At 41.2% G+C, this 24821-nt stretch overlaps 1 protein-coding gene across 10 annotated transcripts in view; it reads right to left on the bottom strand.

The window, feature by feature from the left end:
* Positions 1-441: 441 nt before the first annotated feature.
* Positions 442-24821, bottom strand: part of LOC142585252 (uncharacterized) — a 55478-nt gene continuing 31098 nt past the window's right edge. For 9 of the 10 annotated variants that reach the window (XM_075695856.1, XM_075695864.1, XM_075695863.1 and 6 more), the window contains 8 exons: positions 21653-21710; positions 18788-18849; positions 17556-17718; positions 16205-16331; positions 14413-14469; positions 6596-6672; positions 5434-5560; positions 442-629 (listed from right to left, as the gene is read on the bottom strand). In XM_075695856.1, the coding sequence (XP_075551971.1) occupies positions 588-629; positions 5434-5560; positions 6596-6672; positions 14413-14469; positions 16205-16331; positions 17556-17718; positions 18788-18849; positions 21653-21710 (713 nt within the window). In that variant the 3' untranslated portion in view covers positions 442-587. Of the gene's footprint in view, positions 630-5433; positions 5561-6595; positions 6673-14412; positions 14470-16204; positions 16332-17555; positions 17719-18787; positions 18850-21652; positions 21711-24821 lie in introns of those variants that run through there. The other variant, XR_012829063.1, reaches the window with a different exon arrangement.

Consider the following 24821-nt stretch of genomic DNA (forward strand, 5'->3'; position numbering starts at 1 on the left):
ACAGCAAGACCATAATGTTTAAATTACATGTTGAGCATGTGTAAGATTTAAGTCGAATCAGGTCCAGTAATATGCACAAGCTGTAGAATTATATTACCACCTCATATACAAGAAATGAAGTAATTGATTACACTTTCCCATTAGAACAATGTATAAATTGCCTTATACATTACTAAAACAGTCATGCCGTGCAAATTTAGAAAGCATAAGCACATTGCAAAATAATCAAGACGTCCTCCACTATTGGCCACAGAAATTCTGCAACTGAGCTTGCAAGCTGGCTCCTAGTAATCATTATGAAGCGAGTTTGATCTTATTTTAAGCTTCTGTACATGCTAGAACAATGGAATACATAAATGTGATCTATGAAGCAGCTTACCCAAACTATTCTTTCACTACGGTCAACAAAAGTAGCAACAAAGGTTACAAAACCATGCAAGATGTCCTTAGTGGCTTTAATGAGGCATTTGGTGTCTTGTACAGTGTCGGCGCACAATTTTTTTTTTTATGTAGCTAGTATCACAGTCTATGTTGTCCATCTATACTTTATACAGGTGCTCTTTGGTGGAATGTCGAACATGTGACAATCATTTCTTCGTGTGGACGTCACTCATCAGCTTCTCGTAATGCTGTAGAAGAGACAAATATAAATTAACCATGTAAAGTCACGTTCAAATTTAGGTCATGCTCCAGAGAGTTGACAGCAAGCCAGACACAATAAGTAGCTGCTGTGTGACTACAAACTATAAGCTTGAACGAGTTCCTTGCATTAAACATGGCTGCCACCATTTAAGGGAGAAAATGTACATGAATAATCCCCAATTCATAATCGACATACGCAATTCGTGATCCACAATCAAATACATCTGTCATAATCTAATCTGCAAGACAAAATACACAGGAGTGCACAGTGCAGAATCTGTAAAGAAGCAACAAAATACAGTATTGGCCTGATTTACAACTCAATGAGCATTTTGTTCTAAATGCAACTTAACAGCAGTGGCATCAGGAAACGAAGGATATTTGCAGCAACCCAGACAAGAGTGCTGTGTTCGTGTCTGTTTCTGGCTCAGTGTACACACTTATATCGTGCTTTTCTCAACCGAAATAATGGGCAAGAAAATTTCTGATTAGGCATGTCACTACCACTTTCAACCCTCCCAAATCCAGCATACGAGGCAGAAATATTACATCACGGACCATTCTTTCTTTCACCGCAAAAGTGGTCTTTCTCGAAGACTCCTGCAGACTTCAGTTTCACGGAAACTATGTCATCGCCCAACTTGTGTCTATGCAGGACACGACACATATGTTGAGTCAGCATATACATAAGCCATCTCTACTACTCATACAGACAAGCTGGTAACTGGCTCTGTTCTCTATGGACAAAACAACAAGCATTACCTAAATACCCTCACTGCACCAAATATATACCATCAAGCGCACATCATTCCTTCAATAAACTATTGATTTCCTCTAATTGTTTTCTCATATTAAAGCACGTTGTCTTCTGTGGTCTTCTTACCCGCTTTCATACTGAAACTTTATCCGCCAAGGGCATTTGCTCTCATATAACTGAGCTGTGGGGTGCAGTCACTGCCTAATGCCAAGTAGCTCCATGATATGAGCATGCTTTCGTGCAAGAGCCTTGCGGCATCTGAAGGGTTTAGATGTTGTGAGTGGTGGTAGCACTGTGTCTCCTATCTCCACCACCTGAGCCGACTGTTGCGGGGCACGTTTACTGCTGAAGTCCACAGCCCATCTTTTGTTGAGAGGTGCTGAAATGTATTCTTTTTCCATAGGTAATATACATTTCAATGTATATATACTTGCAAGCCCATCTAAAAATTCAAAATTCAATTCTGGGGTTTTATGTGCCAAAACCAATATTTCATTGCGAGGCACGCCGTAGTGAGGGGCTCTGGGTTAACTTTGAATACCTGGGGTTCTTCAACATGCACCTGATCTATGGTACACGGATGTTCTTGCATGTCGCCCCCATCAAGATGTGGCCACCACGGCTGCGGTTTGATCCCACGAGCTCGAGCTTAGCATCCCAATGCCAAAGCCACTAAGCAACCACGGCAGGTCCAAACTTATTTGTGACTACTTTCTTTGTTCCTATGGCACTCAGCTGCCACAGCCTCTGCAGTAACCTAGTTTTGTTCAGAGATCAAATGCCATATTTACTCTCGTAATGAACGCACACCCAGATTAGTCACGAAAAATCTGAATTCTTTTCTTTCCCCGTGTACCGAACACACCCCCAACTTTGCTACTGTGCAATCCCACGATTGAATGGCCGTGATGTAGTTTTTCAGAGACTACAACCTTTGATTCTCGCACATGTATTTAAAGCAAGCGCACTTAATGCTTAACGCATCCTTTCTGCCAGTGCCAGCGCAAAGGTATCTCGCAGATTCGAGAGAGAAAAAAATGCAACTGGCTCTCGGCAACATATTCAGTTTACATACTTTATGCTGATGTAAAAGAGCGCGTGGCCAGGCGTGGCACATGGGAGCGTCTAAGTGAAGAAGGTGTGGCCAGTACTTGATCAGCATAGTGGTCATAGTCGGGCGTAGTGTCGAATTCACTTGTCTGTGGCTCGCTTTTCTGCCTGCCTTGGGTTTCGATGTGTGTGATAGGCCTTAAGCCAAGTTATCTGCCTGCTGTGGGAAATAGAGTTTATCTGCTCACAAAACGGAAATGCTGATCAGACACCGATAAACTTTGACATGCCGATGAGCGGGACAGTCGAGGAAAGAGACACACACAGCGTGCTTGTCAGACCAGGTGCACGCTTCAATGTCATGCTTGCGATAACGACAGACAGCAGCAGTGGCTGTGAGGAAGAGCTGGGGCACGATCGGAGATCGCTGCTTGGAGCGCACATTTAGTTTCGCCATGCACAATTGGCCTAGGGCATACTGACTTCGAGTGGCTGATGCTTTGGTTCTTTATTCTATGATGGAACCATGATATGGATGAAGCTGCAAGCGACCTGAACGGCTGGTCTGGTGGTTCCGACGCAGAGTGAAGTTATGGTTTGCAAACAGTATACATACATTTTTACTGCAAAGATAAGTTAGCTTGTGCTTGTTCCAAATCATTACCGTCCTAATTTAAAATTTTTGCTGTTTCAAAAATGTCCCGATGAAATTTACCCCACATAATGAACACACACCCCAACTTTGCTTCGGTATATAGGGGAAAAGAAATTATGGGGTTTTACGTGCCGAAACCACTTTCTGATTATGAGGCACGCCGTAGTGGGGGGCTCCGGAAATTTGGACTACCTGAGGTTCTTTAATGTGCACCTAAATCTAAGTACACGAGTGTTTTCACATTTCGCCCCCATCGAAATGCGGTCGCTGTGGCTGGGATTCGATCCCCCAACCTCGTGCTCAGCAGCATGACACCATAGCCACTAAGCAACCACGGCTGGTATTGAGGAAAAAAAAAAGAAAACTGCGTTCATTAGGCGGGTACATACGGTATTCAAATATTTTTATTTTTAGGATCTGAGATCATCATCAGCTTTCTAGCCATCCTGAAGAACCTTCGTCCTTGCCACTCTGCCTATGCATGCAATAAACCAAAGGTCTCAATCACATAACCTGAATTTCACAAATGCAGGAAAGCTGATCAACAAACACACCAATTGCATTTCGCTGTTACATCAAATCAAGAAAAAGTTTTATGGTTAAGTTTCTAGTATATTATACCAGCAGAGTTCATATGCTAAAGAGCTCAAAGCCCAGGAAGATGCCCAATTAATATTCTTGCTGTGCCTGACACAAATTCTCAGAGAGACCCTCACAGTGATGGCTGATTAAAATGAAAAGGAATCACACACACACACACACACACCTCCAACTTTCATCCGAATTCTGCTGCAGAGATTCAAAACTCACAACTAAGTGAAACTGAAAGATACCGCTGTACACTGCTCATCCATTTACTAGCGGTAAACTTGGGCTCTGCTAATTTAACGCTGCTGGGCAATTATCAAAGTTCAATGACACAGTGACTTGGGCTGCATGTGTATTAACTCCTGCTGTACGACGCTATTATCTCGAATTCTGGCCTATTGCAAACTTTTTGCACAGTGGAAGCTTATACGAAAAACAATCTAGACAATATGTTAAGCACTTATTTATAAGAAGTCACCATCGTTTATTGGAAAAGTGGAGCTTAACAGCACTATGCCATACACCATGCAACTGGTATGAAAAGCTGGTCACCTGGCTCCTCCAAATCAAACGTCTTATGCGGAAAAACCAAAAATGTGAAGACAGGTGGGCATGTCCCTGCGGAGCACTATTCACATCGTGTTTGCAACACTACCTCACTATGTAAAACACATCAGAAGTCCAATTTTCATTTGCACTGTTCGTATCTGAGCTGTGTGCGTCAAGAAACTAAAGGTTGCCTTTACTTGAGCTGCTGAACACTTCATTTTCAGAATCTTTCGAATCATTACTGAAGTCAGCTTTTCTTTTCTGTGCTGAAGCAAACAGAGCTAGCTGCAGTTGCTTTACTCTTACAGTTTACTCTTTACACTTTACTCTCTCTGCCATGATAAACTCACTCCTGCTTATGCTGCACCATCTGCCAGAAGTATAGCAAAACTCGGATGAAATCAGCTCCCCCATAGAATTGAAAGAAAATTAAGGTATTGTTGATGTGCTAAGCTCATCCATGGTTATTTTTATCATAATCGTAAAGACGAACCGAGCTTTACAATTATGGTATCAAGAGGTTTAACCAGGAATTCCTCAATGTTAAGGATATGTCTATTAATTATCACGTTGTTTCTAATTATGAAACTCCAAATGCGTTAGGCACTCCACCTTCAAAGCACAGAAAGCTAATAATGCAGTGACTTATCACATTCTACTTAAGTGCTGATGCAAAGTGTTCACAGCAACAACAATATTCTGCTCTATGATTTTCATTCGACGAGAACCAAACAACACAAAAAGTTTAAAACACATTGTAGATAGACAAATCGTTACAAGATGTCGCTACCAGCTTTGCTACTACCGTCCATGGCCCCAGTAGCCCAGTAATCCATTAACAGTAAGGAGTTTACGGGCAGGCTAGAATATTCCATTGCTATCCTCCTCTGACCTCACTGTGCTTACGTAATGAATGTAGAGAAGAGGATGTGCAGAACCCTTGACTAGCTTTAGGTAGTTATAAACTGCCTCACTCTCATGGCTGGTACACTGTCCATTGCTACACACCATTCATTCACTTTACAACATACAAAACAAACTTTGATTGCTTGATGATTTGGCATGGTCAAAATGCTTGTACTCTCCCTGCCGCCAATTCTTTCTTGTATCAACCAAATCACTCAACTGGCATTCTGTAATAACTTTCCGGACATACTAATTGACCATTTTGAATTTGCAACCTTTTACAAACCTTCAGTATGGCCATGTCACAGTTGGTGAGCTGCTTCTGCTTTGCAAACGCCTTGGATTCTGTTTTCCGGGCACTGGCAGTCAACAGGACCCACGTGTGAGCCACATACTCAACATCTGCAAGCACGCTGGTGAAAATAACAATAAACAAAATTAAAAATATAAAAGACTTATTTTCATTTTGTATTTTCAGCAGTAAACAAAATTATGTGGTTTTACTCCCCAAAACTTCCACCGTGGGCTGTGAAGCACAACATAGCAAATAGATCCAGGTTAACTTTGGCCCCCTGGCATTTCTCAACATGCATCTTTCCACACTGCCTTCATCTTATCTCTTATTAGATGGGACACTAAAAAAAAAAAAAGAACAAGTTAAGTTCTACTACAGCAAAATGTGCTATAGGTGGTGTCCAAATCCATGCCGCACAGGGCGGTGGCCTGCAAAGTAGAAATGTGGATCTCAAAGGCTGCATTTGCTGTTTGAATGTGGCAGAAGGTGATTTTGGGAGCCGGAAACACGTCATGCGGGCCTTTGGACACCACCTATACCAAAGGCCATTTTTTACCAAGGGAAGCGGCTTGGTAAAATCAAAAGATGCAGGAATGAAAGGTACGTGGCGACGTTCCCTTGAAGTGTCCGCATGAACTTACCTTGACACCATCAATTTTGACAGCATCCGGTTGTGCTTAATAAACATTTTAATTGGCAATAATGGACTACATTGTGTTCTACATAAGCCAAGGAGTGAACTTAGCAAGCTTGAAAAACCAGTTGAGCCACAGTGGCACAAGAAAGGACACTGAAATCCATGATGTCACATTGAAATGCTGGCTGTGGGGTTTAAATACAAAATGTTAAAAAAAAAATTGGACCTTCAGTTTCTTTTCTATTAGTCAACCTCTTCCAGCCAAATTAACGAAAGTACTGTTTCAAAGAAATCTTTATCTGTCTAAATTGTTTTCACATTTTGCTTTAGTGTCCCTTTAAATATTCTAATGCAAAGTATGACTGCATCAGTGCAAGAAAACTGAGTTCACAAAGTAAACGATGCATTACACAGACTTTCTTGCCAAAAAATATGTCAACCTCTGCTTTAAGTGCAACACAACCTTGCTTCGGGATGTTTGGAAATTCACTGATGTTTTGAGCAATGTGGCAGTACCTTGAGATCACAGCTAGCAGGGCTTCATTTTCTTCAAGCAGTCGTATCCTCTGGCTTGTCTGCTTAAGGAGGGCACCCTACAATGCCAGAACAAAGATGATTTTTATGTTACATACACTAATTAATAAATCTCTTGAATGGGCACTTTTGACCACACTTGACTCTATGCACATCAAACTCAATTTGAATTGCAAACTTCCACAGAACTGCTAGACAGTTCCCTGTAAGAACTGCAATAAAACATGGAGAAAAACAAGGTACAGATACAATAGATGTGAACGTAGTGGACTAACAGTTTTATTAAATTATGATAATTTGCCTGACCAAACGTATAACGGCTACGACCTGCTACATGCATGTTTCGGAGAGTACTGATCGAATTATCCGGCGGGTCGAATTAAACAAGATGCAGAAACGACAGCGAAGTACAGTGCTCATTCATTTGGCAGTATTTGCTCGATTCTAACAAGCCTCCGAATAAAATGTGCCTCTGCTTTCTATATGTCCAAAGTGGTAGAATAATGTAGAAATGACATTAGAGCTCCTAAACAAAGTAGAAATCTAACGCGCACCCCAATTTTTAGCAAGAAAAATAGGCAAGGGTGTATGGGCTGCACGCTGGCGGCCAGATTCCTGAAGTCAGCTTCGCCGCATAGCTTTTAATAATAATAATAATAATAATAATAATAATAATAATAATAATAATAATAATAATAATAATAATTATTTCCATCGGGATGATGGAGGAGGTTGTGGGTAAAAGCTGCTCGTAAACGGCAGCTTGACAAAGGCCCACAGCCCCCTTCTACAGGGCAACAACAGCAAAGCAGGGAAAGACACACACAAGTAGGCATATAATGTCTTCGCAATTTAGCAGAGCCAAAAATAACAGAATCATTTCATAAATGAAATAGAAACAAAGAAACTAGAACAACAATCAATACAATAAGTGCAGGGGGTATAAAGCTGTACAATAAACACAGGATTAAGTATACACATTATAGGAATACAGGTGGAGTTACTAGGAATGTGTGCAGTGAATTTGTCGTAATTCACGTTTAGATATATTAAGTAGGTCAGTCCCGGATTTTTTGCAGTTGTTTAATAGAGTTGGAAGTGTGAAGGATAATTTTTCCATTGTGTATGTGGTTCTAGGAGTTGGTACAATCCACTCCTCTTTATGACGGATAGAGTAAAACACAGTGCTCTTTTTCAGTAATGACAACTCATGCAGATATTTAAGATGATTTTTTAGGTCGCGCTGGAATGCAAGTGCTAGCTTATAATTGTAAAGATTGAATACAGATATTATGCATGCTTTGGAGAAAAGACCTTACGAGTGATTGTTGTATGGCAGATTAATTCGTACTCTGATAAGGTTTTTTTGAAGTATAAAGATCCTTTGCAAATTTGTATACGTGGTTGTGCCCCAGACCAAGAAACAGTAATTAAGATGGGAGTAAAATAGGGAATTATAAAGCAGGATCTTTATTTGATACGGGAGATATGATCTGTAATGGGAAATAATGCTGACTGCTCGAGCTAACTTAGTTAGAACAGTATCAATGTGACTATCCCATAGCATGTTCTGAGAAAATGTAACACCCAGAATTTTAATATTATTTGTGATTTCTATTCGTGCGCCACCATAACTTAAGCTTACATGAGAATTTAGCTGCCTCGATTTAGGTCTAAATATTACAGCTTTCGTCTTATTAACGTTTATGTTTAGATGGTTTACTACTGACCACGTTTTAAGCTTAGTAAGAAGAGAATTCGCGTCATTGTGTAAGATATGACAGTCTGGAGCAGATAGAAATATACTAGCGTCGTCGGCATACAAAACATATTTAGGTTTAGTAGAGAGGTTAGTGAGATCATTGATGTAAATGTTAAAGAGAAGCGGACCAAGAATGCTGCCCTGAGGAACACCTTTAACTATGGGTTTTAAATCAGATGATGATGATGTATGGGGTTTTTTGGCGCAAGGGCCAGGAATGGCCAAAGAGCGCCATGTCTGTGGTAGTGGGTGTGCAGTGTAACTATGATTACTATGAAATTGGTGTGACGTGGCTGTAAAGGGGCCTTAAAATATACGCTCTACAGTGCGTAAAATCTGTGTAATAAAATTATGGCGATGACATATGACCTGTACTATGAACATTTCGATGCACTTAAAAAGTATGATACAATAGGTAAAATATATCAGATTATAATAAATGCTAGAGCACTACTGCCTCCTTAGAGCCCTTGAAACACAAGGGTCTGGAGGCATGTGCTATACCGTACAACTATCCCAGCGGCATCCTCTAAAGAGAGGAAGCGCTAGGAATGCATGGGGCTAATAACATGTAGGACCACATCTCTCAGAAAACCTAGGACTGTGTCTGTGTTAAAAAGCGGTTCTGGGCCGAGGAACATTACTGGATGAAGAGGGATGTGCTGTCTGTAAGCTAAGGAAAAATGTTTCATTCTTTCAGATTCGGCTTCCTGACACTCCAGAAGGACGTGGAGCACGGTCAGCCTCTCCCCGCATCTACCACAGGTTGGAGGTTCACTTCCAGTAAGCAGATAATTATGGGTGCCAAACGTGTGTCCTATTCTGAGACGACAGAATAGGACATCTGTTCGGCGCGATTTTGTAGTAGAGGGCCAGAATCCTAACTGTGGTTTTATCAGGTGGAGCTTATTATTCGTTTCCGCGTCCCACATGCGTTGCCAGTGGTCCCGCAATCTCCTTCGCAAGAAAGGCCTCAGATCTATGACAGGCACCGCAGCGGTAGGCTGAACAGTTTGCGATGCGATTGACGTGGCCATCTCGTCCGCCAGAACGTTACCCTCAATGCTCCTGTGGCCAGGCACCCAGCATACAATGATACGCTGATTAGATATGTACGCTTTACACAAGACGGTGTAGAGTTCACTAAGTACAGGATTTTTGTGTGTGTAGACTGACATCAAGGCATTCACGACGCTTAGGGAGTCTGTATAGATCGCTGCTTTTGGAAGTTTTGATTTTCTTATATGCCAGCAGAGAGTAATGCGTAGGCCTCAGCCGTAAATATGCTTGTTTCCGGATGCAGTACGTCGGATTCCGAGAAGGATGGGCCGACGGCTGCATAGGATACCCCGGCATTTGACTTCGAAGCGTCTGTGTAGAACTCTGCACAGGAATGCTTGTGCTGGAGTTCTAGGAAATGCATTCTGATTTCGGCCTCAGGAGCGTGCTTTGTAACTTTTATAAAGGATATGTCACATTGTATCACCTTCCACTCCCAAGGAGGTAAGAGCTTGGTTGTGTGCATTAAGCGATGCTCGAGGAGTGGGACATGCATTTCATTGCTAAGCTCCTTCACACGCAGCGAAAAAGGCTGTCTTATGGAGGGACGGTTGCTGAAAAGTGTAGCGCACGTCATATCGGTAACTGTATCAAAACATGGATGTTCAGGATTGGAGCGTACTTTAAGGAAATATGTAAAGCTGTTGTATGATCTCTGTAGGTGGAGAGACCATTCATTCGATTCGGCATATAAGCTTTCAATTGGGCTTGTTCTGAAAGCGCCCGTGGCTAAACGGATGCCTAGATGGTGAACCGGGTCTAGCATCTTTAGCGCGCTTGGGGGTTTTAAATCAGAACGATATGTTTCGATTTGAACGAACTGCTGTCGAAAACTGAGATATGATTTAATAAGTTCAAGAAAATGACCTCGGATTCCATAAATTTCCAGTTTCTTCAGCAAAGTTAAGTGATGAATACAATCAAGTGCTTTAGAAAAGTCGACATAAATACCTAGTACAAAGTTCTTTTTTCCAAATTCGGACAAAATAAATTCCTTCTGTTCCAGCAAAGCTAATTCGGTCTATTTGTTTTTCCTAAATCCGTATTGAGCATCTGAAATAAGTTTATGTAAATCAAAGAACGAGCAAAGCTGATAATGGATAAGCTTCTCCAAGCCTTTGGAAAATATGGGTAAGACAGAGATGGGTCGGTAATTATTCATATCATTAGGATCACCCTTTTTGAAGAGCATAGTTACTTTAGCGATTTGCATTCGCTTTGGAAAGCATGCACTTGTTAGGCAAAGGTTAAAAATATGGGTTAAATATGGACATAAAACATCCAACACATATTTCACCGGACGTGTCTGAATTCCTTCAGCGTCGCAACTTGAACTATTATTTAAAGAAGAAAAAACTGATGTAACTTGATCCTCTGTTACAGGGCTTAGAAAAGCAGATGAATTATTTCTAACGGGCATAAAATTGTGAAAATCTACAAGTATATCTTGATCAGATTAACGAAGTAAATACTCATTAAAGGAATCTGCAAGGGCGCAGCCAGACACTTCACAGTCATTTATTGACAACTTCTCGATTCTAGGTGAAAGTTTCGTGCGTTTAAAAACAGTGTTCGACTTTTTCCGTACGAGCTCACTTTTCTTTAGGCAACTGTGGAATTCAGAGTGAATGTAAATAGATCTGCTTTTTTTAACCTCTTTGTTTAATTTATTTCAGCACGCCTTAAATTGCTTTAAGGTATCAGGATCTTTTGTTTTAATAAACTGATGGTAAAGCATATTTTTCTCGTTGATTTTTCGGCGCAGTTCTGGAGTTATCCAAGGTTGGCGGATTTTTTTACCTAACTTAAAAGTTTTTATTGGAAAATGTCGCTTGTAAACCTGCAGGAACTGGTTGATAAATTTTTCATACCCTTCGTCGGCATTTTTTATCTTCATTACCCATGTAAAATCTGACTTAAGTAGTTCAGTCCTGAAGCTGTCTAAATTTGACAGAGTAATAGATTGAAAAAAAATGGGTGGTCGGCTTTTGCATCCTTTTAAATTCTGCTCCTTTACCATAACAAATATCGGAAGATGGTCGCTAAGACCACATGATATAGCTCCTGCTGTGATGTCTGTATTATCAAAATTTGTCACAAAAAGGTCTAGCAGTGTTTTATTGTCTTTCGTAACTCGGGTCGGTACTGTGATTGCATTATCGCAACCATTTGATGTAATAAGCATTTTCATGTTTCTTTGTTCGTTAGTGTTTGCTAACATATCTATATTAAAGTCGCCGGCTGACGTGACAAAGTAACCATTTGCAGAAACAAAATCGAGAAACTGCCCGTAAAATAAGAAAAAGCTTGACACATTTCCATGTGGGGGTCGGTAACAAACAGAAAACACATGCTTATTTACACGAACTGACAATATTTCAAGGTCATCACATAGCACAGAAAAAGAAGGAAGCAGTTCACACTTTACATTCGGCTTCATCAATAGCATGACTCCCCCACCACGACGATTTTTCCGATTTAAGCAGAAGGATTGATAACATGAAAACTGAAAGTTATCCTGGTCGTCTTTACACCAAGTTTTGGTTAACATGACAGCGTCGAACAGAAAAGAAAAACTAGAGATAAAACAATCCAGTTCTGCTTCCTTGTTGTAAAGTGAGCGAACGTTTAAATGAAGGCATTTTAGTGAATTTTTGTGCTGGTTCGTTGCAACTGCGTTTACATCTTTTGGAAGAAGGTAATTGTCATTAGCCATTTCAAACTCCGACAGGACATTTTACACCCATTTGTTGGACACACTGAAATGTGCTATGACGGAAGGTCACGCACACTGTGCACTACGATTGCCGCCTGACCATCTGTTTTGCGCATGAAGATCTTCCCGTTCCTGTGCCAGACATACTGATATGCATTTTGTTTTGCCCAGTCCTTCGTCAGTCGCAACAAATGTCGGTTATGACTAGTCATATTTTGGATAATGGCAATGTTGCTTTTTCGTTCCTCAGCTTATTCCTTTTCTCGAGCCACTTATCTCTGACAGCTTGCCTGGTGTATCTAACTATTATTCCTGGGATCCTATCGTGCTTTGCAGGTAGCCGATGAATTGCATCGACGTCTGCGCTCGAAAGCCTTGAAACTCCTATCGTGTCAGCCACAGCGTTTACTTTATCTAGCAGATTTTCAGGTTCGGTGGACTGAATGCCATGGAATTCAAGGTTCAGCTTTCTGCTCCTCCATTCAAGATCATTGACGTCACTTCGCAACGTTTCATTTTCTTCTTCTTTCTTTCCGACCTTTATCTCCAAAATTTCCAATCTCTTTTGAATATCTTTTGTCTCTTTTTCCTGGGCAGTTAGCCTTTCTAGCACTTCATCATACTTTTCCGACATTAGCTCTACAGCTGTTTCAATGCTAGCTACAGTGTTTTTAAGCGGCATCAGCTCGTCTAATTTTCCATTTATAGTAACGAGTAGGGTTTTAATGTCGGCTATCTTGTCATCAGACAGCTTTTCCCCTTGGTTGTCTCCTTTGCTGTTTCCATTTTTGCATGTGGGGCATGCCCATTTCTGCTTGGCTGACTCCGATTTACTTTTGTACTGCTTTACGGTAAGCCAGCTTTGCCTCAATGCACCGGTGTTATGCCGTAAAGTTTAGAAATGCCGCGAAGGTGGTTTTGGTTTCGTATCCGATTTCACCGCGCAGGCAATTTTCAGCCTAACCTTTTTCTGAAAAAAAAAGAGGCCCATTAGAATTGGGTAAACCTGTGATCGGATATTGTGAGCTACCGCTAATGCTTGAAAATCTTCCTAGGGCAGGCTGAAAATAGGCATTTTCAATTGGATATGACGTGTTCAATGATTTCACTCTCCCCTAAGCTCTGCCGAGATATGCTGCCATTAACAGGGGTCATTAGTGGTGACACGACTAATGACCACGCACATGCATTTTGGCTGGTCAAGTTCTAATTATTTGGTGAAGGCAATTTTAGGATTGAAATAGCAAAATCTTGGGCTCATGGAAATGCTGAGCGCTAGTGGAGACATTGTTGGGATCAATTTAAGCAACAAAATCGAATTAACAGGAGTCAGAATAATTGTGTTATATTTAGTGAGTTTTGTCAAGTACACAGAATGCTTACAGCATGTGTAAACACTACACAGGAATGCCAGATATGAGAACATCAACTATTTCATGTCTAGCATACTTGGAAAGCACCTGTCCAGCCATGTGGAAAATGCGCTGATGTTAACAATGTGAAAAACAATGAAAGCAGTGAACCCGCTACATGTAGACATGGTCACACCAAGAGCAAACACCGAGCTATATACCTTCCAACTGGTTTTACTATAATACATTACACATATTATTCAAAATTGCAGCACAGGTCCAATCAGAAATGTTTAAAGATGTACGCCACACATTTTATTTAGTGTATTTTCATCAATGATTTTGCTTTTGATACACTCTCTTGGCATGCACAATTGTGCACAGAGCACCTGAAGGGCTCATATTAATGCTGCCAACTTTCTACCACACAAAACTTTGAAAATAAACAGCTCACTGAGTATTGAAACTGCCATTATGACAAGTTTGTGTTAGCATTTGAAACAACACATCAAGACATTGCCACAATACAGTATGCAGTGTTGAAAAAAGAAAAAGAGCATAATGAGTAACCACCACAAACCTGGGGTATCAACATTATGAATGCATGATGACATGTTACAATTACCAAAACCCTGTTTTGAGACGGCCTAACATCAATACAACCTAGCAAGGAGCTCAGTTTAGGCAGCTGATTTCCCACTTCCACGCATTTGTTACAAGAAGCGAGCGCAACAGTGAGCATTTATGTTTTTATGAAGCAATATTCAGAGCCATGCCAAACAAGCCTGAATTCTCATCAACACAGAAAATTGTTGCTTAGACCTTTCTTGCACCAGATTACATATCCTAAGCTCTGGAACAGAAGAATGGTATCAAAATCACATGCTCAGAAGATCAGAAGCCCACTCACACCATAACAAGGACCAGTGAAGTCACTAGTTTCAACATTGAGCACGGAAGCCTTTTTCTGAAAAGAATAAGAAAAGCGTGTTAACATAACCGTGAGCCAAGTGACAGTGGAATTACCTTTGTACTAGTCTCTACTACAGTCGAACCCGGCTATATCAGTTCGATATAGAGCATAATTTGATATAAGCCTGCTATAGAATTGGATGTCATAAAAGCACATACCATTTATAAAATAATTTTATGGATGAACCAGCTTAGTTTTGCATGAAATAGTCCTGTATTTTCTTCTGCTTGAGTTGCGACACACACACTTTTCCACATTGTCTAAGCAGTCGGAGTAGCTGAGGCTGCAAGCTTCCACATTCGTGCAGAAGCACCGGACTAGTGCGAGTGCACCAATCGCCTTGAAGGACGTGGGCAAAGGACCGTCGTTGCTTTTCTCATTGTGCCCACTTTCACTTGTGCTTGGTACAATGTCAGCAATGTGGTCTTTGTTTTCAGGCTCTCCCGTGGTCGCGACCCTATCATCTGCACTTACAAACTCGTCGACCGTCGATTCGTCAACGGCTTCCGGAAATTCTGACAGCTCGGTCCAAACTTCGGCAGCACCAGCAGCGGCTTCATCGCACTCACCAGAATTTACAGTCATCACCAGGCACTCGGGAGCCGGCACGTCTGAAGCGATCTTGAATGAACCACTTGTACACGGCCGTGCGTATGCATTGGACGCCACAGGCACCGGGTCGCGAGTTTGTCCGCTTTAGCCCTTATCTCCCTCTTATTCTTCAAGATCGTGCTGAGAGTGCTCCTCGGAATATTGCACGCTGCGTGGCATCCGACTTCTTACCGCGTTCCACCCTATTTATGATTTTGAGCTTCACAGCGAAAGGCGAATTCTGCCGCTTCATCAAGGCAACACTGGGAGAAGGCCCACAAGGTGCAAGCACAATGAACCCGAAAAGCAGCGAGACAACTCGCACTTGTGCCATCTTGCATAACAAGGGCACAAAAGCCACTGTTCGGCTGTCTGAGCAAGCGCTGCGGCGGGGCCAGGATCATTTTTTGCAGAGAGGTGACGGCTTGCTCGACACAGTGGGGTCACAGTAGGGGGAGCGGTTTGATGAATCCGTGCCGCCGGGTTTCCCGGCCCCCGCAAGAGAAAGCAAACTTCTGGGGGCACTTTTCCACTACTTAACGTTCGATATACCGAGAGTCGCTGCTATTTTTGTTCGATGCAAGCGTAACTTTTGCTGTATATATTTATTGTAACTAGATTATGTTCAGAAATTGTTCGATATAAAGAATAATTTGATGTAAACTGGTTCGATATAGTCGGGTTCGACTGCACATTTAAAGCTTTATATAAAAAAGAAAGGTAGAGGCCTTGTCACACAGTACAGACAGGTTTCAGAATGCAAGCAACATTTAGCCCTCACAGCCACTACAGCTTTGACTGTCAAGACATGAATGTCAAGACATGAATGTCAAGACATGAATGTCAAGACATGAATGCCCAGACATGAATGCCATGACATGGATGCTCTCGCACAGAAGAAAGTCACCACTGTCCGAAGAACTAAACAGTTCATTGATATAAGATGATGAAGATTCATCAGCTAGGGGCTTGTAGTAATGACAGGGTTATTTCAGAAATGCTTCTGATAGAAATAATCAAAACACCACCTAATTTTATAGTTTAAATAGTACCTTTCGCCTAAGACTTTCTAGCATTGTCAATAATTGTCTATTCTATCATAGCAAAGGCTTCAGTGCAACAAGCCAAGTTCACTCACCCTGACTGAAGATGGTAGCCCGAAGTCTTTGGTCCGATGCTCGTCAACATAACCAATTACTGCTGCATTATTTAAGCACGAGTTGTCCAGTGAATCAAACCTCTGGTCCTCAAACCACAGGAAATCACTGCATATAAAGACCATGTAAAGGAGCATCAAATGAAAGGAGAAATTGGTATCAACTGGAAAGTATCACCAAATCTACAATCTTTTCTCCGTTCATAAGCTACTTCTACCTTGCATATTCTGAAGAACTGATTCATTTATTAAGCATGAAACGCCCGCAAGTTATTTTTGCAGCACTCCCTAACAATGCTCACCTAATGCCACCATGCTGTTAACTTTGCAGCATTGACAGATATATTGATGTGCCCAGTTCAATGTCAAAAGGACAAACAGGTAATGACTAAACAAGTGAAAAACACAAACCACTTCGCTTCGTGCCCACAAAGAAGTTTCGCCTTGTTTCTTTGCACTGTATAAAAACAGCTGGCTCCCTAGACCTGCTGCACAGCTTGTACCTTTTAGTGCCGAACGTCTGGGAGTGCATACAACACAAAAAGTCAGCCTATAAAATCGCAACCTGTCGGCCAAGATGCGTGAAACTAAGCTTTGAGTCCGTGAGACAAAGGTATGTCACAGAATTTTCGGCAGCTGATTACTGTCTCACAACATATCCATCAGTTCATAGAAAGAGCATAAAGCATCTGAAATCTATAATTGTTGGAGTGACAAGAGAAGAAAATAATGTGCTAACTTAGATTTACAATATGTGCAGTTGACATGAGATATGGCGGTATTGAAAATTAGCATTCGTTCAGATGCAACAAAAGATGATTTAGCCCTTAAGAAAACTGCAAGTGAAAAATGGCCATCTTGCGGGAGACAACAGATCAACAGACAAAATCTCTGGAGCAGATATGGCCTAATGGGACAGGGCTGAACAGAGGGAGTGCCACACTTCAGCAAATATAGCACCAACAAAATAAAGACATCAAAATTGCATCTTCCTTTGCATTTAAATGCAATGTAAATACTATTATAAATAAATAAATTCTTATCAATTCTGTACCACCTATTGCACCAACAAAGTGATATCATGCAGTAGGATCAATGCATTTGTCTATATGAATATTGGCGAGATTGCATTTTCTTTCCTGTTCAAATGTAATTTAGTAATTATTACAAGCTGTTCTTACTATCAATGGCTTACTACTGTTTACCAGCTATACATTGGGCACAGGTCATCGCTAAGAGATAGTTTCCCACTATAAACGGCAGTGGTCTGTCTCTCTGAAGGTAATGTTATATGTTGCCTTCAATCAGAGTAAGAAGTGACCTGTCAACTAACCCGAACCGCCGGGGTGCGAAGAGAGCCAAAACCTTGGCACTGGCAGCAACCTCATGTGCACTGAGAGGCCTGCCCACCACAACTATTGGCCGGCCTATCAGCAACGAGTAGAGGATGTCCTCCACTTTGACCCGTCTGTTCAGCACTTGAAGGAATATTGCTTCTGCAAAAGCACAACAAAAACAGCCCACGTAAAGCTCAGAGAACAAAACAGAGTGCTAGGGAGAAGTAAGAATGATATGCTATTGAAATTATACCTAGGTGCCACAATAAACAGTGATGGCTGTTCTCCATTTGTCTTTTGGAACAACTTTTTCTTAGGCCTCGTTGCTATGAGTTAGTATGATTACCTAGCTTCTACAATAAACTCATGTGTCGCTCAAGTTCATACAAAGAAATAACTTCTGCTGTTAAGTGTGGCACAAATGTTCTGCCCTGGTGCTCATTACATTATAAACTGGCTTCAAACAGTGCGTTTATGAGGGATGGCTAGCATGTTTACAAGGTACAGTTGAGTGCAGCATAGTCAAATTGTTTACAAGATGGGTGTGCACATTGTGTCTTTCAGATCGCTCTTACTATTATGACGATACTGCTTTCAATAACAAACCGAAAACACAGCTTTGTGGTAACAGTGATATATTAGGTTAAAAGAAATAAGTTTGCACTACACAATCAGGCAACTTCCACACAGGTACCCGGAGCGACTAGGAAGTTGTTTTCTTTTCCAGCCTATGGCTGCATGGAGATGATGTAAAACTAAAAGAACCTATGTAAAATCGCAAAAATGCAGGCATAATGCAACTTTTTTGCAATAAGAAACATCTAGTGTGACAATAACTTTGGAGTTGCAAGGATGAAAAAGAAGTATTAGAAACTGAATATTTTTCTTTCCCTATTCTTTCTGCACGTGTGCCTGAATATCTCCTTCTGAAGCAGAACAGTAAACCAACTGGCCTATGCAATTAATAGCTACAGTGGTGTGGCTAAGAGGCTCTTTGTAGCGGCAATTATAAACGAAAGCGTGGTTAAGGTATGGTGACTTAGTTTCGAGGCCACTACAATTTTGGTTGGCATATATGAGATAAAAATAAAGTGATATTCGCGCTGGAAGTTCGAGCTCACATCAATTAGACCAAATACATAATTTGGAAAGAAAAGTCGAAGTGGGAATGCCTCAGACTTTTCTTACAGTACAGGTTCCTATTAAGATGTGAAAAGTGCATACTAACCAGAACCATCATGCACGCAAGTCTGCATAGCATCCCACTGTTTTTCCAGCGTTAGCCCATGCCTGCAGGTCAGGAAAGAAAATAAGTAACAAACGACACAACACTATATTTTTACTTTATATAACCTGCAAATGGGGGGAAAAAGTAAACAAGTCTGCAGAATGCAGAACAGGATATATATATACAGTAACTTTCTTATGCACTAATTCCTTCCCCAATAGTAAAACATTTGGCAAACAGCTCTTTATGCAATGATCATCATCCTTGTTTGTATCCTTAGGGTCCCTACAGGGCTAGGGGGGAGGGAGCAATACACAAGTGGCAACAAATGCCCCAGATGTGTTACAAACACTTTTGAACAGGTGCTTTTGTACAGTTAAATACCCTGTACATTACCTTTACCTATAATACTAGGACTCATACCCATGCTTTCCTACGGCTAGCACAAGTCACCTCCATAAGCGGAAGCTTTAACTCAGCGGATACCATCTAAATATATGGGAATGGAGAAACTGTTTTTCTCGGTAACCATTGCAGTGAACATCATGAGGTTTGTTGCATACAAATGAAAAAGTTGGAATCTAATGACTGTAGGAAGCAGATTTTTATTTAGTTCGTCAATTCTTCTACAAAGATAGTTGAAAATTGAAAAAAAAAAACTCAAGTATCAAGTTTACAACTCTGTAACTCAGCAATAAAAAAAAGATGCCATAATCTTGCAAGTTGCACCTAATAATACACTTAAGCCGAACAAAATTACTGTACTATACTCCGATCTGAAATGTGATGCTAATTTGTGAATAGGACATTTGCAAAACCAAACAATCTCACATTATCTATAATCCTACATATCAAATTTGTCTGCTTGAGATGCTATAACAGATCCAAATTACAGAAATGTGATAGTATCTGTCCTTGGTGTACAGTTTCAGATTTGTCAACTTCATGCTTCTATATTTTTTAAACTTGCCAATTTTTTACAATTCTAAATAACAATGGAAGGTTCTAATTTAAATGATGCTTCCTAAAGTCATTAGGATTTATTTTCTAGCTCAGGCACAGAACACAGATGCAATCCGGTATTGTGAGAGGAGCTTGTACTGAATACTTTGAGTGTCACTGAATATAGCTATCCCTAATTGTGTTCCCATTACACTTTTCCATAATATAGACCGTTTTTCCGTAGGCGCCGCCATATTGTGAAAGCAGTGGCGCCGCCTATGAGCAGCGCCATACTGGCTTGGGCGAAAGCGGTCTTTTGCATAGCAGGTATACGCTTGGCAGTAGGTTCTGGCGTTTGTTTTCACGGTCATGCGGTCTGTTTAGTATGACGTGCGTCTTCTACGTGGTAAACGGTTCTGTGAGACACGCTGAAGTAGTTTAAGGCGTCATGGCCGGAATTTCTGCTGGCGTTGAGGTGGACGGAACACGCATCGCGATGTGTGCGCGCATATTTGAGCCTACAATCAGCCTTGGAGATGAATTGTGTATTTCTGAATGTTCCAATCACTAATGTGACCTTATTGCAGTATTATCCTCTATTTCTAAGCTGCGGTTTAGGAGCCATGAAAAATATGCGACGAAATATCGTAACAGCGTGGGCACCGTTCGCTACAATAGGAGCTGTGCTGTTATACTTTGACAAGCATTCAAACTGTTCGATGCAGGTTACATTGCGTGACTACTTGGTTGGATGGATGAGGTTTCCACCCATGAATAAAATAGTTTTGGCTAGTAATAGCAGCACACCTTAGAGTCTGAATTAAGCTTGTCCAGCAAAGCGACCGTTGACGAACTGCGTGAGCGTCCTAAGCAGTAGTAGGTGCTGGGTTAGATATATATTTGTTCTATATAGCGCATGGTCCAAGCATGCGGCATCAGCGGTTATATATTTATAAACGTTGTGCGGCGTTAGCCTGTTTAACTTGCTTTTTAGAGAAAGAAGATGATAACCGAATTTTTTTTTTTTCGGTTGTGTTCGTTCAGTTCTCTACGACGTACTGACACGTATTACGGAAATTTTGCACTCAAAAATAGCCATCGCATTCTTTTTATGCGAACCCTCTCATTTACTATGCCTGTATACAGGCCAAAAAGGCAATGCCGAAGCACACAGCTTATGTATGTATCGTGCTGGCTCCCCAACCGCAGTGATCGCTGTGTTGAGCAGCGCCATTGGCCTCATGCAGCAAGGCTAGCGTAGACATATGGTAATTTCAAACACACTAGACTTGAAATGCGTGAAACGATGCCAGTGTATCACAAATATTTGATAGCGCCTGCCGCTCAGATGTTTCGTGGTTGCTTTAGGTTGGCCGTGCACGAGCATGCGCTCGTATGTTTTATGTTTTACTCCCTATGCTAATCGATCAGACAGTGAGCTCATTTATCATTTAATGCTGGTAATACAGAGACGCCGGTTTTCTTTGTTGAATTAAAATCAATATAAGCAAAATAGTAAACAACTCATACACGCACTGCGACTGATAATGCGCGTACACCGTGGCTGATTATGCGCATCACATTTTTGCGCCCCCAAGACATATTTCCGCCTACAGTAGTTGCCGATGCACCGAAAGGCTTCCCTGACGACCTTATATGAACGAACATGGCGTAAATTTCCCAAAGTAAGATATAAAACATCTCGAAATCGTTCCGCAGCATGCGACAGCAATACTTTCAAGCAGCGCCGCGCCGGATCGCCCAAGCCAGAGAGGAGGAAAGGCTCTCCACACGTGCTATCCTCCTCGCCCGATGAAACGGTCTATACATAGTAGGTGGCGAAATGAAAGGGTGAGGAAGACATATTGTAAGACATTAAAAAAAAACAGAATGATAAACGAGAAACAGGCATAATCAACTAACTTGGAGCAATCTGCAGGGTCGGTGCCTTCTTCATCCTTGATCCAGTAGCTCCTTTCCCCTGTCAAAACAAAGGTAAAATATATTTAAGGCAAGTCCAAGTAGTACCTGAACACTACTCAATAACAAATGAATTTGAAGGCATGGAACAAATGCTTATGATACACTCCTTAATACTGTTTAGTGAATTCTAGTGGATTTCTTACGCTGCTTTAGTGAGACTGTTGCAAGCAAACTAGGAGCACCAACTGACTGGCCCATATTTGAAAGCTTTTGTTACAGACATTGCTACTGATGTAAAAAAAAAAATGCCATACAATAAACATATATCTTGGATGCTTTGTTCCAATAAATCTGACATCACTGTCGTACTACCTGCCGTGGTTGCTCAGTGGCTATGGTGTTGGGCTGCTGAGCACGAGGTCGCGGGATCGAATCCTGGCCACGGCGGCCGCATTTCGATGGGGGCGAAATGCGAAAACACCCGTGTGCTTAGATTTAGGTGCACGTTAAAGAACCGCAGGTGGTCAAAATTTCCGGAGTCCTCCACTACGGCGTGCCTCATAATCAGAAAGTGGTTTTGGCTCGTAAAACCCCAAATATTATTATTATTATTATTATCACTGTCGTACTTTACACACAGTGCACTCAAGATAAACGAAACTCACTTAAACAAAAATGGTGGATTAAAAGAAACAGGGTACCAACTTTGGCTGGCCATCCACATATACACAATGTCAACAAACTTCACTTTAGCAGAACACCTTTTTTCTGAACTCCTGTTAAACAAAACTAGGCCAAATTTGTGCAATTAAACCACATACAAAGCATAAATAGTCTGACAACCATGTAAAGTGGTGATTCTAAACAGTCAAGAAATTTCAATTCATAAGGCAGTTGTCTGCTGTAGCTTAGTCCACTCTAGCAGCGGCGTCAATGGGCTGCTATGTGGCTACCCACATAGGCACAATATTAACAAACTTCTCTTAAACGGAACATCTTTTTGGGAACTCCTGGTAGCTGGAACTAGAAACAAATCTGGGCTGTTAAACCGCATACAAAGCACCAAGAGTCTGACAACCATGTAAAGTGGCAGTTCAAAACAGTCAAGAAAACCCAATTTATAAGGCAGCTGCTCTGCTGTGGCTTGAGTGCACTCTGGCCGTGGTGTCAACGGATGCTATGGGGTGTTCACGTTGCTTAGTTTTCATGTTTCGTGCCTCGTGATAGCACCAGTCAAAAAGCGAGAGTACAAAGCACTAGCTACCAAACAGACGTCATGAAAGATGTTAAGTTTTGCATTCTGAAATTCACATTGTCATCGATAAGGAAGGACGAAGAGAAGATATACACTCTTCCTAACAGCAGCATTTCGAAGGAGCAGATGCAGACCTATGCATCTCAACTTGAACAAATAGAAAAAGTACTGTTCGTGTGGTTTAAGCATCTACCGCCAGTACCCATTGTTCAATCAGTTGCCCCATTTGGAAAAGAAAGCAGTAGAGATTGCCTCTAAAGCAGAAATTCATGGCTTAAGGGCAAGCAATGATACTCAAAGCAGAGCACAATAAGTTCAAGGCAGTAAAATTAAAACACCTTGATGGTTTTCCATAAAACAATTGTTCTTGGTTTTTGTGTCATTTGCTTAAAGTTTCAATAAACAGAAGTACTCCATCTGTCCTTTCGAGTTCCATTTAAGTGAATTTCACTGTATGTGCTATATAAAAGTGTTTCCTTACTATATTTCCTCGGGCAATGGACCCCTGGCAGCCTAGCCCCGGGCACCAACAGCAATAACCGCTGGGCAAATAAAGTTTATTCCTATCCTATCCTATCCTTACTATATATTTGATTATATTTCTTGTGAGAATTATCCTTAGGAGATTCGTGGTGAATTTCCTATGAGGATTCTTCTGGAATACTAGAATATCTTAAATGCCATTTTAGTGGAATATTTCCCAGAGTAAAACTATGGCAACCCTGATTCTCCGTAGTTTGCTCATAAAGGTGTGGGAGCTACACAAACCAATTTATTTACAAGTCAGCAAATATACAGTGTTAGCAAGCAGTATGCTGGTCTTATAGACTGATTTAGTCGTGATTGCTTCTGGCGGCCAGTGTAAAAAGCTATGCCGTCTTCGAGAAGCAACAATGCATTGCCAATGGTAGAGCATCACGTTAAACCAAAGCAAGAAAAATGGTGACAAAGGTGATAGGACAAGCCCAAATGAAAGTTGCTGCTTGGCTGGGACGAACAAGGCATCCTGACAAAGCGGGCAATACAGAGAGCCGAAGCTGAAAATGCACATCCGTTTATAATGGCTAATGACTAAAGCAATAGGCTTAAGCTGTATTGCTATATTCAAGACGCATTGGTATGCTATGATCTCAAGTACTATCATGACCAATATGGCATATCATGCAGATGAGTGTCCCCTGTTACCATCAGCCAGTTTAATCCATTCCTTGCCTAGCGTCAAGAAAAACCCTTTCACACCTATTAATTTCTTAATGTTATTGCTCAATCAAATCCTCTACCAGTCCCAACTGCATTTTTTTCCCCAGGACACCAATTGTGACCCTCACAGACCACTACTTTGTCTACCTGTAGTAACAGCAGTTCTATTTCTAGGTTTTCTGAATATCACTGCAAGTGGATGGCAGTTTGATAAGTGCCACCTCAGTAGGCCTCTTCAGGACTGCAGAGGATATAGGCTGCCTGAAATAACAAGGTTGCTATAACAGACTGTCTGAAGTTATGTGACATTTCTCTGATGACTTGCAGTGTTCTAGTGAGTGAAACAAACTTTTTCAGCCCTACTCCACTATAATATGAGATAAAAAGAAATGCAATGTCTATACTGAGCTGAAAGACGTTTTCCTTTAACAATGCCACAACACTGCACCCATGGTGAAATGAAGCATTAATCTGAGCTGAAAGAGCAAATTCTGCAAACATGTAACCTAGAAGTTCACTCAGTGTTCTCTGTTTTACAGTACCCTCGTTGAAAAATGCGTCATGTAACTTTCTTTTTTATTTAGCCCACGAACAAATAATATCACTGGCACTAAATACAAACCTGGTGTTCCCTTGAACCATGCACACATTAAGGCCATAACATGGCACATGCAATGTCCCGCCATAAGAGAGACCGATGCTGCTACCATTCCT

The sequence above is a fragment of the Dermacentor variabilis genome, chromosome 6 (genome assembly GCF_050947875.1).
Source record: "Dermacentor variabilis isolate Ectoservices chromosome 6, ASM5094787v1, whole genome shotgun sequence".
NCBI classification, from domain to species: domain Eukaryota; kingdom Metazoa; phylum Arthropoda; class Arachnida; order Ixodida; family Ixodidae; genus Dermacentor; species Dermacentor variabilis.